The following is a 20,378-nucleotide window of genomic DNA, read 5'->3' as shown; positions in this document are numbered from 1 at the left end:
CTCTACTGGGTCACAGTCCTAACAGACTTTATTTGTAGTCTTTAAAAAAGTATTTGATACAATGAAAAACTGTACAATACTTGCTATGTTTGGGCAAATGTATACAAATGGAGGCTTTTCAAAAATAATCCCTCATAACGACAGGTTTCATTCGGTTTCATAATCAGCTATGTAGGGTGGTATGTTTATTTGCCTAGTAAGGCATGACATGGTTCCTTCCATACGCTGTGTGAACACTGGAAGGCTGGCAGAGTCACAGGACGGGGTAATTAGTTACATGAGCATCTTCCAGGTGCAATTAGGTTCATCTAAGTATGGTACAGGACTTCCTGCCTTGTGAACAGTTAGGAAGATCTTTGAACATTGTTCAGTATTCTGTACATACAGATGCCAAAAGAGAAAGTAATTCAATTACTCCATATGTATTTATTGAGCACCTACTATGTTCTAGGCACTAGTAACAAAGATGAGTAGTCTGATAAAGCTAGAGTCCACATTAAACTTAACTCTACCTGGTCCCTGGGACCATGATAGCTTCTGAAGAAATCTGCTTTAAAATAAAATGCACTGTTACAGTGATTCTTTAAAAAAAAATTAAAATATGTGAAGCCTAAAATAGTAGGTGGAAGCAGGGGAGTCGGGGACCGGGTGTGACTGGATCAGGAACTTGGCTCTAGTCCTGTATGTCCTGAAACATTTCACTCCCCTGAGGAGTCAGTCCCTGGTCTGACTCCTGGGGGAAGGTGGTGACAGCTACAATCATAGGACATTAGAGCCAAAAGGAGCGGAGGTCCTATGCTTTTCAAAGGCCTTCATTTAAAAAAACAAAAAAGTGAGAACAGCCCCAGAACCTCACCCTGTATCTTCCCCAGCCTAGGAGTGGACCATGAGATGGGTTCACAGAACATGGTTTGAGATGACTCATTCCTAGATGAGGAAAATAACAGAAGTGATGACCTCAGAGGGTGCGTTGGGCTTCCTACCTAGACAGGAAGGAGGGGTGCTCACAGGGAAAAAAACTTGTTTTTAAAAGTGCACAAATCGTCAGCAGGGGAGCTTTGTATTTTCTCTAGGTAGCCCCTTTATAAAAGGGGCTTTGGTGGGGGTTCAGGCAGCCAGCCAGCCAGATACCAAAGTGAGAACTGCTCTACAGGGTCTGCTGGGAGGACTGTGGCAGACACCAGACAGGCCTTGTGTCACTTGGCATTCAGCCTTGCAAAGTCCCAGCCCCAACCATATAAACATTGGTAATCACAGGAGACTCGGACAACCAAGGACAGGTGTACACAGTGCCAGCTCCCAGAGCCCCATGGAAGAGAGCCAGCCTCTGGCTCAGAAACGCTAATGAAGTGAGCATGTTCATAAAGTGCAACCAAAACTGGGAGCTTGAGATTTCTTCAGAGGTGTCCTCGTCACAGACGGAAGCCCCGGTTTGAGATCTGGGGCACCGTTAGCCCCAGCAGACCTGACATTAAACCAAAAGATGAAAGTGTGTGTGGATCGCTGGGCCTAGTCGGCCAGGGCTGTGATCTCCTCTGACTTCATGGCATCGGACAGAAAGCTGAGCTCGTTACACAGGGTCTCGTAGCGGAAAGCCATCCGGATCTGTGCAACATTTGTCTTTCGGATGTCATTGCCCTCCGGTCCCTCCTTGTAATAATTCTGACCCAAAAACTTCTGCTTCTCCTGAGGGCCAAGAGAAAAACAAGCAAAAACCACGTTAATCTCTAGATCTGCACAGGCAGCTTTAATAGGGGCTCCGCACACAGACTAGTGTCCCTAAAGCTGATCCTCAAAGGGACATCTTCCTCCCATGGGACTCCAGCTCTCCCTGGACCTCCATGTTGTGACCCTGACCACTCAGTCATTCTCTTCATTGTTGTGAAAGAGAAGTACAGAATTGATGGGCACTGGGTGAGGTAAAGAACTAATACCAGGAATCCGTCATGGCGGATGGTCATGTTCCTAGAGAAGCCAGATCCCAGAACAACTCACAGCCCTTAGGACTTTAACTGTCATTTTCCCCAAGACCAAGACCATGTAAGGATGTCTCTTCCTGTTAAATGACATCCCCTGGGCAGATGCCCAGGTTCTCAGTGTTGGTCACACATCCGATTCTTAAAGGAGCCATGAAAAGGGCTGAGTCTTGTGCGTGCACTCTGCCTGCTCGGTGCCAGCACAATTTTAGGGCCTGGGAACATAGGGAATGAGCCTTTGCACTCAACTTCCTTTCAAAAGGGAAACTGAAAAACACATAGGAAATGCACGGCACAGTGTCTACAGTGATGCATACTATGGGGAAAATAGATTAAGGAGAAAGAGGGCAGCCAGAGAAGACCTCTCTGTGTGCAGGTCTGAGATAGATGAGGGGCAGCCATGATGACCTCTCAAGGTTTCCCATGGAGCCTAAGTGTCGGTGCTCCTAAGACCTGGCTGGTTCAGCTTGTCACCCATCCCAGTCCCTGGGAAGGCACCCTGTGTCCAGCTTTCTGAAGTGCTTGCACACTGAAGGGTGGGTGGAGGGACAGACAGCCCATCACACATACCTGATGTGAGAGGCCGCTCTGCAGCACGCTGTTCCTGGCAATCTCACACAGGTCACACGTACTCAACTTCCACACTTGGGCTGCGATGGCGTACTCCTCCATGAGCGCTTCCTAGCCCCCGCCAGAGAGCATAGTCAGGTGAGAAACACTTCCACCTTGCAACACAAAAAGCACTTTCTCCATGGCTTTCCTCAACTCCCTAGCACCTAGATCCTCAAACTCCTGAGATCTGTTTGTGTGCAACTGCCAGTCACCAAATGGAGATAGATCAGGCATGCTGCTGGATTCGTTTGCTCACCAGCACTGAGGGCCTAGAATGTCCAAAAGCTGGGGTCCTGCTCTCCTGTGATGGTCCTAATAAAAGGGAGGTTCCTAAGGTAAATACGGGAGCATTCATGCAAACAAGACAAAACAAGGGTCTATGAGAGGGACAGCTCCCCAAGGCAGCCGCCTCTGACACTGACCGACAAAGCACTGACAGAAACAGTAAATAAGAACAGGAAGATGATGCAATCAGTCCCTGAGGGGCGGGTTTAGCCATGGCCCTGCTCTTTCCTCTGGACAGGCACTACCTGCTGTCCAGCATCAGCCCCTTCTTCCCCACTGCCCTCTGAGACAAAGAATCTATTTGCCAACTCCGCTTGCCAATATGGCCGTGAGGCAGGATTGCTTTCACATGCTTTCCAACAAACTGGAATGCAGAGCAGAGATGGGAACCCAGCTGTCTTCTATTAAATGAGACATTAAAGCAAACTGCAGAACAATGCCACTCCTCTTGGGATTTTTCGTTTTGGGAAAATAGTTATTTTCATAACATTTTTTGCTATTTATACAATACTTAATGATTCCATTACTATTTTGGGGAGGATGGAGGGTGTGTGTGTGTGTGTGTGTGTGTGTGCTGTTGTTGTTTTTTAGTCTCTTGGTTATTTCTGTTTTGTTTTGTTTTGATGCAGGGTTTCATCTGTAGCCCAGGCTGGCCCCCAGCTCCGGGTCTCACTGCCTCACCTCCTTAGCACAGGGATTCCAGGCATCAAATGGATATGTTACTACTGTTAAAGGCAAAAGATTTCTACACTCAGAAAAGAAACCCGAGTATTGCACTACCGTTTTTAAATGAGTTTGTAGATATTTTTTAAAGCATCCCCAGGTCCTTACAACAATAAAGAGCAACAGACACAACTAAGATGGGAGGCAGCTCTTCAAAGGTTTCTATTCTGGGTGTAAATGGCCCAGACACTGCAAGTCTGAGGAAGCTGTGCCCAGGATACTGTGGCTTCCATTGCTTGCTAATTGGTGACGTGACCCTGTCAACACCAGTAGAATGTTCTGGGACCAGTTATGCTTTTCCTTGTGCATGACATCTTCCTGTCTCTCTACCCAGAGACACAAAACATAATCATAAAAATGCTATTAGCAAAGCCAGGTGTGGTAGCACATGCCTGAATCCCAGCACTCCAGAGGCATAAGCAGAGGTAGGCAGATCTCTGTGATACCAAGGCCAGCTTAGTCTACATAGTGAAACCAGCCTTCTCCCCAACGGATCAAATACTATTAGTTAAATTTTTTTCCTTCAATTTTTGAATGGTGTATAATATACTGGGCCTACTAGACTCTAGTTCATCAGCTTAAGGAAGGGATGGTTTTATGCCCACTTTATATAAAATACAGTAAAATACTACAATAGAGAGAGTTCTATTAATTCCTCCAAGATCTCAGAGATGCATCAATAAAAGGTAGATGGCAAGAAAGACAGACTTCCCTCACCAGGGGAGCACCCTTGTCTTCATCAAGCCATACTACCCCAAAACAAAACTCAGCTTTGGGCTTGCATGTTCACAGTGGCAGGGGCCAGGGAGCTGGCTGGGGAGCAGGCCCAGACTGATGCCTGCCAGGACACAGCTGTGTGTCTCTCCACAGCCTCACCTTGGTGTAGTGGAACTGCATGGGGTCATCAGTAGAGAGAGAGACGTGTAATCCCTTGTGTAGGAATTCCCGAAGTGGGTTCTTGGAATATTCCAGAAACAGGCTGTTGTTGCTGAGAGGAGACATGGCAATAGGAATCTGAGCAAGGTAGTAGAGATACTGCAAAACAGGACTCTGCAAAAGAATCAACAGACACTCGTGTGATGTGTGTCAGGGCGCAGTGGGGTGTTAATTCCAGTGGAAACCAGAGGTCGGGCAGTGTCTGGACAGGCCTTCAATAAGCCAAGAAAGCTGGGCTGTCCAGACCCATCTTCCTCTCCTGGCTGCATTCCACCCATTGCTCTAGGACATGTAGGGCCTCATGCCCATTGTTTGTACTCACTCTCGGCCTCAGATTGTAGGATAGAGTGGTATGCAAGAGGTCATACCTTACACCTCCACAGGCCCCTTAACTAGGCAGGCCAGGAGAACCCCTATATGCATGGGAAACATTCAAGTAGAGGTTTTCATTGGTTTGAATATAAAATCTCCTCCATTGTCTTGTGTGCTTGAGTGTTTGACCACCAGCTGGTGTCACTGTTTTGGAAGGCTATGGAACCTTTAGAAAATACAGCCTCCCTGGAGGAAGTGGGCCTTGAAAGGTTTTAGAATTCCTAGGATCCACGTCCTAACCATTTTCTACTTCCTGACGGGAGATGCAGTATAACAAGGTGTCAGCATCCGTGCCATGGTAGGCTGTATCCTTCAAAGTGTGAGTCACAATAAGTCCTTCCACTTTTAAGATGCTTCTTGTTAGTTGTGCAGACATATATCATCGAGCAAAGTAACTACGGGAGGGCTGAGCACAGTCTACCCTAGGAGCTAGAGCCTGTGGGAAGGGAAGGGGCAGGCTTCGTGTTATGGTAGTCTTCTGATGTCCCATGCAAATGTGACCAGAAAGAGGACATGTCAGGACCAGAGACAAGGCAATATTTTGGAAGTGACCCAATATGTAGGGAGGCTGAGTACCCAGGTTCACAGTGACAAATATCATCTACAAGAAGCAAAAGCTAGATGGCCGACATGCCCACCACTGGGGACTGGGAGTCAGTTACTGGCCCAGTGGTGGGTCCTTTGTCTCAAGGCCTTAAAATAAGGGGTGTAGGAATTTTGCAGCACAGAACAAGGGTCAATGGATGGAATCCAAATTCTGTGCTTATTATTACGTGAAGATCACTGCAGGTGAAGGTGGGCTGCAGGACTGCCTCAGCGCATTATCACAGCAGTGCTCTCGAGGAGGGCCTGAGTTCAGTTCCAGGCAGTTCACAACCTGTAACTCCAGCTCCAGGGATCCAACAGCCTCTGCAGGCACCTGCCCCACCCTGCACAGGCCCCCACACAGACATGCACGCACACACGTGAAAAAGGAAAATTAGTCTTTAAAAAGGGAAGGAAAAGGGAACCAGAGATACTAAACGACTGCTGGTGCTGTTTCTATAAAGAAAGCATGGAGATTTCTATTCACTTTTTTCACCTAAAATGTGATGTGTTTGGTTATTTTATGGTTAAAAGTGAGCCAAATCGTCTTTGTTCGTTTTCCTGCTTTAGCTTTGTTTTGAGAGAGAGAGAGGGGCGGGGGGAGGACGAAAACATGAAGTTGGGTAGGGGGTAGGGAGGAGTTGGAAGAAGGAAAGAATATGATCGAAATATGTGAAAATATCTAAATAAAAATTGAAGTGAAACCAAGAAGACTACAGTAGCTCAGCCCTCCAGGAGCCATGGCCCTCAAGGAGCACTGACCAGAGCTCTGAAGAGGGGGTGGGGGATGGGAACCGCACACTCAGGGCCAGCTCCAGGAGAGCACGCTTACCTTCTTGAGGAGCAGCCCGTGGGAAATGTTGTCTGCAGTCAGGAAGGCAGACACTAGGTGAGTGATGGAGCCGGCTTCCCCACAGTGAGGTCGGAACAAGAATGTGCTCAGGCCTCGTTCCCTGTGTTAGGGAGGCTCCAGGTCAAGACGTGCCCATGGCTTACCCTGCCCACTTCCCCAGCCCAGAAGAGAGCACCCCTATGGCAAGGTCAGCACAGCTAGAGCAGTGCACCCCAGAGCAGCCCCTCCTACAATGTGGAAGGGCAGAGGAGACAAGACATGGACAGGGGTCCTGGCCTCCTCCACTCACCCCCACCCCCACCCCACTTCTTGGCATTCCAAGACTGGCTCCATGAGAAATCAGGTCCAACCACTTTGCTTTAGAAATGAGCAAAGGCCCAGGGCATGGCGTGTGTTGAAAGACGCTGAGCAGGTCATGACATAGCCAGAACCAGAGAGCCCATCTCCCAGAGCTCGACTCAGGACCACCTCCACCCTGGTTGTTACAGGCCCTTTTCTCAACCCCATTCTAAACTCACCCGGCACAACCTGGATTAGCTCGGTGCTAGCCCGTGAGAAGCTATGCTCCCAAAGGAAGGTGCATGCAACATTAGACTCACAGAGAAGGGAACGTAGCTGTGCCCTGTGCCTGTGTCCCGGGTTTCTGGCTCCTGTCAGTTTGCGCTTTGTCTGGTTTGTGGACCTTTCCACAGGACACCACCCTAAGATTTAGGCAAACTGAATCTGCTTCACTCGGTCTCTCCTGTGTCCAGACTGTGCCTATCGCATGGGAGTTGCACTTTTTCAAGGCACAAATGCATGTGTGCAGATGGCTGCACAGCAGTAGAGAAGCATGCATATGGTCAGTCAGTGTGTCCTAGGTCTCTCCACGTGGAGGTCGTGCTGGTAAATATGTGCAAATGAACATGTGTGTGCAAATGTACAGCATCCATCGTTGCACACAAGCCACGTATCTGTATCGGCACGAGTCTTCTCAAGCATGTGCCCGCATGTGCAAGCAGTCATGTGATAAACTTAAGAACCACATGGGTGTGCATGTTGGCAGGAGGACCACATGCATGTGAAGCCCACACGCATGCCGGGGCTGCACCCACCTGCGGAGGTTGTTCAGCACCATGATGTTGGCATACATGTAGTACAGGTAGTAACTGTAGGGTGGGTTCTGCTCGCTGGTCCAGAGGTCTGGGCTGGGGCTCTTGTCTGAGAACATGTGGTCACTGTGCTTGGACTCATCATCCACGCTGTCAAACCCTGTCACCTGTGTGGGAAGTATCGACGCTGACATTGACAATGAGGAAACCGAGGCTGGGCCAGATGAGGGTAGGCCTGAGCTGCCAGCTTTCTCCACTGCTGTTGCCAAGGAGGCCAGTGCTGCAGGGAGTGGCAGTCACTGCCAACAGCAGTAGCGAGGGCTGGAGTGGGGGTGGGGCTGCTTGACATGCCAAGCATCTACAACCATCCATCAAGTCCCCTGCCCCCCACCTTACAACTCGCCAGCTAGTTAGCACTCAAATGACACTGCGTGGGGAGGTGGCTGTGGCCTCGTCTTAATGTTGAGCAAACCAGGACCAAAGTGGTTTAGGAAGCTGTCCAAGCGCGATGACTACACTCTGGGCCCAGATAGGTCCAAAGCTGGATTCAGAATTATAGGCAGAGGATTCCTTCGGTGTGTCAAGTTTGGCTGTGAGATACCAGCCGCATGCCTCACAACAGATCGGGGGCCCTGGCCAGGAGCACGGTGGCCCCAGAGGCTCCTCTGCTTCACTGAGAAGAAACCTAGCAAACCGTTTAAATCAGGTATCTCTGACCTCTGGACTAACGGCTGCTGACCCTTGCCTGCAGCTGCCCTTTTAGGGACAGACACAGCCTTCCCCAGTGCTCCCAGCAACCACTACCCTGAGAAGCAGCCTCCCTCCATTCCTTTCATTATACAGCTGCTTGGAGCTGGCAGTCCGTGCCTGGGTCCAGGAGCTGGGGAGGGAAGCAGAGTGGAAGGCCGGAGAAGGTGATTGGGCCCATGCGGGGCAGGAGTGCCCTCCTCTGCCAAAATGGGCTCACTAGAGGCCCCCAGACTTACGTATTTAAGGAAGAGGTGAAGCTCCCGATGGTCTTGAGGGTTGATAGTAGCCTGGAAAAGGGGCAGGAAGATGTTCTCCAGCATCTTCCCAAAGCTTGGCAGTAGTTTCTTTGACCTAAATATATCACTGGGGAAACCAAAGGCTGGCTTGTTAGGGACTTGGTCTGCCAAGTGGGCCCCTGTCACTTTCTCAGCAGAGAAAACAGCCAGTGTGGTCAGTGTTTGCAAACTGATGGGCATCTTTCTGTACCTGTGGCCATTGCCTCAAGCCAGAGGCCACTGAGAGTGAGGAGGTGGGATTCAGGCTGGGTGAGAAGTGACAAAAGAGTCCTCAAATCTCCAGGGACATGGACTCTGCCACTCAAGCCCAGCCCAGCTGGAGATGAGAGTGTCGCTTTGCATGGCAGCCACAGAGGCCAGTAATGTAGGACACCATGGGTCATCTCATCCCCCAGGCTCACCCAAATCTTCAATGAGAAGAAAGGGTGTTCCCCCAGCAAGGCCTTCTCATGTATGTATTCCTCAACAGCAAGAGTGATGTGTGCTGAAAGCCAAGCCCACAGTCCCTGTCCCCAGGCTCAGGAGCATACACACGGACAGGAGCCATGCAGGACAGGCTGTGGTCCCCGGAGAAGCCCGGGGCAGACAAGAACACAGTACTCACTAGATCCGCGGCACCTGGATGATCCAACGCATGTTGGGCGAGTAGACCTTGTGCTGAATGAACCAGCGGGCCAGGCTAGACCATTCCTTAGGACTGCGACCATAGATGGACAGCCGGGGTTCTGAGTACTGGTACTTGCTGTCCTCCAATTCCCGGGCCACTTCCTAATACCAAGAACTGAGTTGGCACAAAAGCCTCCCAGCTACACGAGAGCCCCCGATCCCTGGGTTGGCCCTGGGATCCTCAGCTACCTGCTCATAGGTGGGAAGGCTGATCTAAATCCCTGGGGTTGCCGTGTAAGCACCCACTCCCCCGCCAAGGCTTCTCCTGGGAGGGAGGCCAGGGTCTGACACCAGCACGCTGTAGAATCAGGCCTGGCTGTAGAGCCAGAACAGGCAACAGCAGTGTCTCCGCCTGGAGCCAGCCTGCAACCAGCCAAGTTCTGGCTGCAAATGGACAGGGGTGGCGCCAGGATGCTCCGAGCTCTCCCTTCTCACCCCTTCCCTGCCATTGGCCCACGAGACACACCTGCCCATGCTCGAGAGCAGGGGACCGGCGCTTGCCCGTGTGGGGTGGTAGACAGAAGGGCCTTTGGGGAGAGGAAGGGACAGAGGACAGTGGGTATCTGAAGAGGCTGAGGGCTCACTCACCTTGACCATGCGAGCAAAGTACTCTCCCCCCAGGTAGTTTTCAGTTTTTAAATACAGGTCCCGAAGCTCACTGGCCCCCACAGGGTTGTACTTGGAGTTGAACTTGTCGAAGCGGTGAAATGTCTGCCGGCCCTGTGAGGAGATCCAGCTGGCTGCATCACAGTTCTTCTATGCAGTTACCAAATACACTTCTCCAAGCCTTTGCAAGGCAGACACACTAGAAAATGTCCCCCACCCTAGCTGTCTCTCCTTCCCTTTCTCTCTTTTAGACAGAGGCTCACTATGTAGCACAAACTATCTTCTAACTTGCAATCCTCCTCCCTCATCCTCCACAGAGCTAGAATTACAGGCTCACCACAATTTTCGGCATGACACCTTGGCCATTCTGAGTGCCAGGACCTTGTCCCCTCAGTCAGCCATAGGACGCCTTTGGACAGGCACTCTATGGTGGAATGTCAAGGGCCTGGGGGTCTGAGGAACATAACTGACTTACAGACACCACTGAACAATCAAAACTAACAAGTTTAGGGTCAGGGAAGATGGCTCGGCAGATAATGTGTTTACTGTGCACCCCATGAACCAGAGTTTGAATTCTCAGAAGCCTATGTAAATGCCAGGTGGGCATAGTAGTCCCAGCTATAATTCCTGCCTCCTCAGAAAGCAAAGAGAGGGGATCCCCAAAGACCCTGGCTAAGACTAGCCTCTAGTGATGACCTCTAAAGTTGACTGAGAGACCATGCTTCAATGAATACAGAGAGAGAGAGCAATCCAAGATGATTCCTGGCATCAACTTCAGACCTACACATACATGTACCACACATGTGCAAAAACATGCACACACAGATCACAAAAAAAAAATTGGGTCAGAAAGAAATTAAGTTTTTACTGTGTCTTTTAAAGTCTGAACAATAATTACCACGTGTTTCTGTTACATTGGGGTTATTTATTGTCTGTGGATGGATACTTGTGTCATTTTCTACTTTTGAATATTGAAGACAATGCTGCTATGAACAGCTGCGTGCAAGTGTCTGCTGAAGTCTCCATTTTTCAGTGCCTTCAAGAAGGCAAAGAAGAGCTAAGAGCAAAGAAGTCTATAGAATTCTACAGCCAACATTTTAAAGAACCACTCTGCTGTCTCCATAGCAACTACACCATCATTCAGAATTTTAACATCTTTGAAAATTAACGAGGTGCATGATAGTCATCACTTTATAAATCTCTCTCTTTTTAAAAATGTATTGTTTTTTTTTTTACTTATGTTGTGTGTGCCTGCTGGATGGGTGCAGAGTGCATGCAGTGTCCATAATGGCCAGAAGAGGGCGCTGGGTCCCTAGAACTATAGTAATAGGCTCTCATGAGCTACTGACTGGGTTCTGAGAGCTGAAACCCTGTCTACTTGCTAGAACAGAAAGTGCTCTTAACTGCCATCTCTTCAGGCCCACAGTCATCATTTTATTGACAATAAAATAAAATAAAATAAAATAAAATAAAATAAAATAAAATAAAATAAAATAAAATAAAAGCTTAAGTGAGTCACCTACGGGTACACGATTCCCAAGTGATTGAGGGAGATTAGAACTTGTAACCACCTGACTTCATGGTCTTCCTTTGACCCATTTGTTCCCAGTCCCACTATTCAATAACACCAGATTCCTTCCACAGCTCTACTACAAGAAAAGGCAGATGGTTCCCCAGCCACCACTGTCCAAGAAGCACAGCCTTTTATGATGCTCACCGCATGAACATCCAGCGAGTCCACTGTGAGGTCGTAGGGGTCCATGTGCAGGCTGTCAAACACCTGCCGCAGGGTGATCTTCCGGCCGAGCTTCTCGGCCACAGTTCTGTCCGGCTCTGTCTGGTATGTGTACTTGATGAAACGCAGCAGGTGCTTCTGATTCATGCAGGCCGCTGCGTGGATGTGTGTGTCTACCTGGAACGCATCACCCACTGGTCAGTGAGCTGGTCCCCTCCCCTAGTGACCAAAGAGCCTCAGCTCTCCATGTGGAGCCCAGAGGCATGGCGCTACACGGGCCATGCACACAGTGCCCACCATGACTCTTCCCATTTTCCCCCTAGTCCTGGGAGCTGGTCTTCCCTTCTGCAGGTCGGCCACCCAACCCACATTCAAACAGCATTAGGGTATTTTTGTTTTGGTTTACCCTCTTGACTAGTCCTCCATAGCTCTTGCATACCCAGTCCCGGCCCTTTAACCTGGAATTAAAGCTGCCCGTGACCACGATTCTCCCCTTCCAGCTGCCTCCCATCACATGTGAGAGCCTCTTATGGCTCCTCGGACACCAGGCTGCTCTGCTGGATGACACAGCCAGTGCCTTTCCTCGGCCTGTGGGATTTCTTCCTTCCCACCATGCTCATCTGCCTTGTTCTGCCTCCTGCACATGGGAGCCAAGCCTGATCCCCTGGGCACAACTAATCCATGATGGGCACATCCTTCTGACTCCTCTTGGATGTTTCTATCTGCCTGGGAGCTCCTCAACGACAGGGACCAGGTCCACTGCATCCACTTAGCATCTACGGCAAAGTAGATGGATTGGTCCAAAGTACTGGTCAGGTGAGTCGATGGTGAGTGAGTGAGTGAGTGAGTGAGGAGTGAGTGAGTGAGTGAGTGAGTGAGTGAGTGAGAGAAACCAGTACCATCCGATCCAATGGGTTCATATAACCATTGACATCCCACCCTTCCCACTGACTTCTCTGGGAATCCCCAAAGCAACAACCCTAAGGGAGTTAAGAGGGCGACCACCACACCTTTCTCCATCAACTCTAACCACCTCACCCGAATCCAGGGTTTTCAAGTCACATCAGAAACAGATCCTCAAGCCAACATGTGGACTCAGACTGCAGAGCAAATTCTGACTCCCAGGCAGGAGACAGGAGCTTGGGTCCCCTGCGCTCGATGGAACCATATATTCCCCCAAAGGAGGCACCGGCATGGAGCCCAGTGGGATGTTGGCTTCCTGTAACATCGAGCTGTCCCTTCACCTCTGACCTCTCCTGTGACAACTTATCCTCATCCCAGACCTATGCCACCTGTGCCTTTAAAGATTGTTTTTATTTATGTGTATGTGAATACAGGTACATATACCAGAGGGAGGAAGCCATGGGACAGGTGGCTTGAGGGAGAGAGGAGGCCTGAAGGAGAGGGGGAGAGCTTGGGGAGGGTGCTGAAAAGGGCACTGGATCCCCTAGAAATGGAATCGCATGTAGTTGTGAGCTGCCTGCCATGAACGCTTGGAACTAGACTCCAGTTCTCTGCAAGAGCACCGAGAGCTGAGTCCTCTGTGCCCTTCTGTCTTTAACAACTCCCAAATGTGAACCATCAGCTGAAGGTTCCAGAACTAATTACCTATCAGATATCTCTGTTTGAGGAACTCAAAGACAGTTCAAATTTAATGTACCTCCAAAAATGTACTGTCTCAGACCACAGCCCAAACCTGACTATCTCCCAGTTCTCAGTGTCTGAAAAATGACAGATTCTGAACTCATGGTCACTGTGAAAACCAGGGGCATGCTTCGCCTTCCCACCCTCTTCTCTCAGTTCCATCCAATCACGTCAGTTCTACCTTCCAAACATGTGCTCCACCCTCACTGCCACCGAAGAACTCACTCGTGAGTCCAGAACGACCTCTTTCTGAGCTGAGCAGCTCCTTCCCTTGTCCTCTGTCAATCACATCACCCTCACGCCCATGCCAGCGAGAGTGGGTTGTTTTAAACACCGTCTCTATCTTAGGAAAGGAGCACTCGTCACGCTGCCTGCCCTGTCTCCCTCACCCCTCCGTTCTCTCTCCCTTCTTACAGGCTGTCACCTGGCTAACGGGTGCCCTAGAGACGCAGTGAGCATGCCAGGTCACCTCTCACGAGCCCAAGGAGAGTCCCAATTCAGAGGCTACCAGACACCGGCCTGCACCCTAGAGCTGCAGCAGACCGGGCTCTCTGGCAAGGCTGGGGTGAGAGGCACTGGCCTCAAGCCGGGGAATGCTTGTTAGTTATCTGTTAGGACATGCGAAGCCAGACATTTGATCTATTGGACTTGTATGTCCATTATCCCAGCCAGCCCATGGTGTTGGGGACAGTGCTCACTCATCGGGGACCTTCCTGCCATCAGTTCTTGACCTTCCTCCAGGAAAAACAGGAAAACTTAAGTAGAAATGCATGGAGCATAGCAGGGCCAAGAAAGGAGACAAGAGTTCAGCCTGGCTTAGCTCACTGCGCAGGCGCAAGCGCGGTCTGTCTCATCGCAGATGTAGCCTGTCTCATCGCAGACGCGGCCTGTCTCAGCATGACTCCACACATTCTTTGCCATTCTAGCTGTGTCCTCCAGCGTCCCAGTCATACACACTGCCTGTGGTGGCTCCCATGAGTCAGAGGACAGAGAATGAAGCCAGCTGGGCCATCCAGGAACACCACCCGCCCCCCCACACCGCGCATGCCCCAGTCCAATTTGCAGAATAAGTCAAAAAGGGCCTTCATTGGAGATTAGCGTCTTCGACTCGCCAGAAGACTCTACATAAACACTCTCCTGTCACAGATCCAGGTTCACAGGAACAGTCACATTTCAGTGCAGCCCTGTTTGATATCTGGGACCCGAGCTACCACTGACTATCCTCACACCCATGGCAGACATGAGAAATCGATAATCGTGTTCGTTCTCTGAGCTTGAATAGCTTCAGGGAGCCAAACTCACTTGATCGGGCCTGGCGCAGATGATATCTATGGTGTCCCTAATGTTACACTTTACAAAGTGGACAATGTTCATTTCTAATCAATATCCAACTTCCTTCTTTCTTAGCCGTGGGCAGAGAACACATTTCAGTTATAGGGTCCTGCCGGTTGGGGCTCACAATGTCAAAACTCAGCCCATACAGACTCATGCCATGCCCCAGGCTCTTGCCTTTAGAACCTGGCTCCCGACATGATGGCCACCATGGAAATAGGGATACCCTTCCCTGTCACTGAGGATTTTAAAATATCGGTCTTGACCTTAAAACAGGGGTTTTGAGTGGGAAGATAAATCACCCAACACCCAGCAGGTCAGCTGTCGTGCCCTGGAGGACCAGGCCGAACTCAGCAGCTCTGAACTCATGCATATGGACCAGTCTCGGCGCCAAAGTCCACACTGTTGTGTCTAGAGTAGGCATCGACCCCAGACTGCCAGGGAACCCCAAGAATCATCTCTTCTCTCCCACTTCATGGCCAGGGAGCAGTCCAGAGACAGTCACAGAGATGACCACGGGACCATCAGAAGCATAGTTGGCTAGGCTAGCCTGGCCCCAAGCTTCAGGAGATATACAGCCCCAGAGCATTCACACTTGCAGAAGGCAGGGCTGTGCCAGACTGGGTGAGGTGTTTCACCTATCTGCCAGGGGTATGTGCTAAGTTATCACAGAAACTTAGCCACCCAAAGAAGGAACAGACAGTGGCTATTGTGTCTAGGTAAGTGATCTAACCACAACCTTTCACCTCTGACCATGCATCCAAGATGTGAACAAAAACCTCTCAACCCATGAGTCCTACTCTTACTTTGGAAGCCTCTTAGTCCAGTCTGAGACTAATGGCAGTCTTTAAGGAGTCCATAGGCCTCCATGGTTCAGAACCCCACATGCTTGCACGCTGTCTCCTCCCTCTCCCCTGACATCTGCACATGCTGCTCCCTCCCCTGAATGCCAGTCACTTTCCTTCCCCTGTACCACACACCCTCTCCTGCTCAGTTCTGGCCTCTCTGAAAGCCACTCCCCGCCCCTGTCACGGCACTTGTCTCTGAGGATCTTATCAGCAGAAAGTGAGTCTCGCTCTCCATCGGAGCCATGCTCAACTTGATCCCAAGCCTTCCTTCCCCTGGAAAAAGGTAAAAAAGCTCCAGGCCAGGATCCTTTAATACACACACACTTGCCCTGTTGCTGCCCCCGCAGGCAGAAGGTGTCAGAGCCACTCAGTCACTCCAGGGGTAGAGGTGGGGCCGAGATGGGGCAGAGACTGGAGCACCTCAGTGTTTTGCTTTGATAGACCTGACTGCCTAGGATGTAAACCTGCTAACTCCTAACTCCAGAGAAGTCCTCACAGCTCTCCCTCTGTGATGTCTCTGACACAGCCACTACCCTAAAGCCACCACTGTTAAGGCCAGTTAGCCGGCTGTGTTCTGAGCTGGAGAAAGAGACCTGTCCAACACAGGCATTCCACCGTGGACCTAGAGTGGTACCGCAGTATCTGAGACACTACCCGGTGCAAGGGTGCAGTTCACCAGTCTTCCTACTGCACAGACGTGTTTATCACACACGGTACTCTGGCCAAGAAGTATCCAGCCAGGAGACCTGGTGCTCACCCAGATCTGGTCCTAGACAGACCCAAGGCATCATTCCCTGGGCCCAATACGGGGCCAGGTGAGTGGCTTGAACACCAGCCACCACATACCTTTCTCACATTATAAAAGTCTCTGTGGGGATTACTCTTCAATTCCTTGAACTCTGACATTTCATTTAACATCTCATGAAGGCTAAACTTGGATTCCAGAAAGTTCAGTCGCCGGTGACAATAGGTTTTCCTGCAAGTTGGTGAGAGATAGAGACCCCAGTAAGATGTCACATCAAATGACAGTTTGCTAAACCTCAAGACAGTGTAGCGACCTGGGTTGGAAGGGTCAAGTTCAGAGAGCACGGAGGAAGAAGAGCTGAGATGCTTGCAGCTTCCTCAGACCCGGTTGAACTGACCAGCATGCATGTGTGTGATGACACCACATGAGGAGACATCAAGACACCAACGCTAGGATCTCTAGGTTTGTCGTCTTGTGTGTTTGGGCAATGAGCAGAGGAATAACCATCCCATGTGTAACTGTGGAGATGGTACTGCCCCAGACTGAAGTTCGTGTTACGGCTCTGTGTCTGGCTGAGCAGAGCAGCCCCTCCCCTTGTCCCTCTCATCTTTCCTCAGCCCTCGCAATCCTTTCAATACAGAATTCATTGCCCAGAATATCAATAGCGCAGTCAAACTATCTACTACAACCTGCCTATCTTGGGATGAAGAGGCATCAACTGTCTACCCATGACCAACTGTCCCTAGATTCCCAGGACCTGAGGGATCCTCAACTCTGAGAGTCCTGGGCAGGAAGCAGACACTTTCAGTCAGGAGCAGGTGAGGAACACTGAGACAGAAAGCTCTGTAGGACTGACACCCCAGGATCCCACCCAGGGAAAGCACTCATAGGGAATAAGTTTTCCTCAGTGAGCAAAGATGAGACTCACTGCTATGGCCAGAGGTCCCCCACACCCAGCTCAGCTGCCCAGCCTCACAGGATTGACCCTGCTCCCTCAGCATTCTCAATAGCAGCTGCCTACTTCTCGAGTCCCCTAGGTCGCCATAAAGAGCAGCTGCTTGGAGCTAGAGAGATGGCTCAGTGGTTAGGGTTACATACTGTTTTCCCAGAAGACCTGAGTTTGATTCTAAGTATGCAAATCACAACTGTCTGGAACTCCAGCATTAGGGGATCCTATAGCCTCTGGCCTCCTCACATGCAGATATACACACGTGTATATAAATAATGATGATAATAATAACATTTGTAATGCCAACCTACAACAATGCCATCTTCTGTCTACGGAGGCAAGCCCTGAGTGAGCACAGGGGTCTCAGAGTGGGAAAGGACTCTGAGCTGGTGAGAGACAGAGACCCCAGTAAGATGTCACATCAAACGCTAGGTTTGGTCACTTTGTCCAGTGATGTCCCAAGGACTGTCATTGACAGTTTCTCAGACAACAGTCACTGCTCACACCCCGGGGAAGGAGGGATTCCCAAAAACTGTCCCTTTCCCTACTGGGTCTTAGTTCTGGCCTCTGATCAGAGAGGACCAAGAGCTAGAGGTCCATCCTCCCCAACCCTCTTCTGTCTCAGGGACAAGGCCTGCTCCCTTCACAGCAGAACCCACAAGGCAGGAGTGAGTGAGGGGGTACGTGGCACTCTGGCAGCCCTTCCCTTCCCCAGACTCCATTCCTAAGGTTCAGGTAACTGGCCCTTCACCACTGGTTAGCTCATATCCCTGCCTGGAAGAGCGCCACCTTCCTGTCAGCTCCACCAACCCTCAAGCATGGGTAGGGACATGAAGGGACCCAGGATCCCGGCATACTACCTTCAAAAGCACAGAGAGCCCAATAAAATCAAGGGTCTTTATCCCTCCCTCGGTGTTCGCCCGTGTCCTGGGCTGGCAGCTGGCAGCTCTCTGCACTGTTTCCCTGCCTAAGGAGAGGGGTGGCAGCTGATGACAGTACACAGTGGCCACCGCCAACAGAACTCTCCATATGTCCATGTGCAGCAGGGGTCAGCAGTAACAACGCTAAGCCTGTGCAACCCCCCAAAAGGAAAATCCAGGATGGACTGCAAGAGTCAAAGCTTGCTCCTTCCCACCCCACCCCCCAACCCTGACAATGAACGGGGGAGTCAGGGAGACTGGCTTACGTGGGGCCATCGGTGATGAGTGCCAGAATATGGCTCATGTCCACGATGTAGGTCTCCAGGTCAGGGTAGGGCAGGCTGTGGGGTTCCTGGCGTTCCAACATCGTCTGATTGTCATACACAAAGAGAACACCTCCCTGCATGCGGACCAGGTAGCCCAGGTTGGGGGGCGCATCGTCCAGGCAATAAGGGTCTTCCTGGGGCAGTGGGGGAGGGTGGAAGTCTGCAAAACAGGATGAGTGGTGGCCAAGTGACCGGCCTTGTACACTTTGTCAGCTTCCCTGGTTTGTCTCTGTGACCCTCACCAGTGTGTGAAGTAAAAGTTCTTCATGCCTTGAGTATCAGAGGACACACTGGTTTGTAGCTGCTATAGCTGTCTCTAGAGCACGCCTGTCCCAAGGCTAGCACACCGATACATGTGTGTGTGTGTATGTGCATGTGTGCATGTCCATGTGCATGCATGCTTGTGTGTGTATGTGTGTGTTTGCACATGCACATATGTGTGCATTTAGATTAATTAAAATGGGCTTCACCTATTTTGCACCCCCCCGGGAATGTCTGCTTTATTTTACTTTTATTTCTTAGAAAGGAATGGCTAGGTGTCCTCCGGGTAAGAGAACGGAAAGCAAAGGCCATGCCGGGGGCAGGGGATCACTGCTCCCTCTTCCCACATTTTTCAAAGCCCAAGGCAGCCGAGGAATTAGACAAGAAGCCACCCTGTCCTGAAAAGAGCAATAGAAGCAGTAACCAGGCCCTCCCCTCCCAGAGCAGGAACTGGCCAGCTTGGAGTCCTTTGCCCAGCACGGAGCCAGGCAAACTATGCCCAACCCACCCAGTAAAACACCTCTGCTATTTCCTGGCTGTGGACTCTGCAAGTCCTTTGCCTCTGGGGTCCTGACTCCTCACCTGAGACACCTCCTCCCCGGCTCAGAGTAGTGAGGGCCATAAAGGCTCGGGTAGGGAAATGCTCTGTAAACAGGCGTGCCCTGCACAAGGATCACCATGGGCATTGCTTATGATGGTTCAACTTAATGGGCTTTTTTAAACTTTAGGATTGTGCAGAAGTAAGTGTGTGTGTGTGTGTGTGTGTGTGTGTGTGTGTGTGTGTGTGTGCCAGCAAAATGTAGGCCAGCAAAAACACTCAGTGCTTTGAATAAGGGCACTCAGCATGGTGTCACTACGTTGCTGACTTTACCCAGCTGCAGGCTCACAGAAGCATTCTGAGCGTGGTTAACATAGGTTGGCCGCTTTAACTACATCTCCAGCTTAGATATTTTCAGTTTCCGTTGGATTTACAGGGAGCACAATCCATCAACAGTTGGGAGCATCTGCATTCTCATTAGTCTGGAGAGTTCTCAGCTCTTAACCAGCTGTCTCCGGCCAAGGAATAAACACAGCCGACGGCCAGCACCTTGCCGGCCAGTTGCCTGACAGGCAGAAGGAACCTTGGCTCCTGATTGGAGCAAGTACCCAGGCACAGGGCAGGGTGTCCTGCCTCAGCACTCCGGATCAGGCTGACCCTAAGCTGTGATGGTCACAGAGAAAGGAGAACACAGCAGAGCAGGATGCTGATGTCCCCATCATGCACAACAACAACAGACCAGACCAGGAGTCTCTAGATAGTGCTAGCGTTGTGTAAGGGCGGAGAGTTGGAAAGGCCTATGTGGAAGCCGCAGCCCACACAGAGACTGCATCGCCTCACCACACTCATGCCCAGGACACAAGGGCTTTCTGCCACGTGAAGCACCCGAGTGTCTGACAGTCATTCCTGTCTGGCCACTGGTAGGGAGACCTGTCCCTCTGACAGACAGGGAAATAGCCTTGGGAAGGCTGAGAGCTATCCCGGCACTTCCCTGGTAGAAGGAGATACTCAATACAGAACTGGGCTAGAAAGAAGGACGACCTAACAGCCATTACTGAAGGCAGTGAGGGCCTGGATATGATCCCCATCTCCGAATTTCAAGGCTGAGGGTCCCGTGCCCTTGTTTTAGCAACTTCACTGTTAGCCTCTGCTTCTCCTGGGCCCCTTACTAGGTCAGAAAGATATCCTGCCCTTTCTTGTCTCTCTTCCCTGAACTTGGCAGCATAAATATGGCTGCCATTTATGGAACATTCTAGATGCCCAGTCTGTACTAAGCGCTCCACACACATTCACACAATCTCTCCAAGGGAGGTGGTGATTGCTGGCATT

At 50.6% G+C, this 20,378-nt stretch overlaps 1 protein-coding gene across 13 annotated transcripts in view; it reads right to left on the bottom strand.

Annotated features, from left to right (window-relative positions):
• Positions 1–10: 10 nt before the first annotated feature.
• The window catches only part of Ampd3 (adenosine monophosphate deaminase 3), a 44,928-nt gene continuing 24,560 nt past the window's right edge, over positions 11–20,378 (bottom strand). For 6 of the 13 annotated variants that reach the window (XM_087626013.1, XM_087625978.1, XM_087626056.1 and 3 more), the window contains exons 5-15: positions 18,191–18,410; positions 16,157–16,286; positions 11,469–11,663; positions 9,734–9,865; positions 9,084–9,247; positions 8,420–8,546; positions 7,437–7,600; positions 6,322–6,442; positions 4,473–4,646; positions 2,547–2,657; positions 11–1,686 (exon numbers count right to left, since the gene is read on the bottom strand). In XM_087626013.1, the coding sequence (XP_087482139.1) occupies positions 1,510–1,686; positions 2,547–2,657; positions 4,473–4,646; positions 6,322–6,442; positions 7,437–7,600; positions 8,420–8,546; positions 9,084–9,247; positions 9,734–9,865; positions 11,469–11,663; positions 16,157–16,286; positions 18,191–18,410 (1,715 nt within the window). In that variant the 3' untranslated portion in view covers positions 11–1,509. 13 annotated transcript variants of the gene reach the window in all.

This window comes from Rattus norvegicus, chromosome 1 (assembly GCF_021556685.1).
Source record: "Rattus norvegicus strain SHRSP/BbbUtx chromosome 1, alternate assembly SHRSP_T2T, whole genome shotgun sequence".
NCBI classification, from domain to species: domain Eukaryota; kingdom Metazoa; phylum Chordata; class Mammalia; order Rodentia; family Muridae; genus Rattus; species Rattus norvegicus.
Note: the sequence above shows the minus strand (reverse complement) of the source record. Positions and strands in the feature narration are given on the sequence as shown.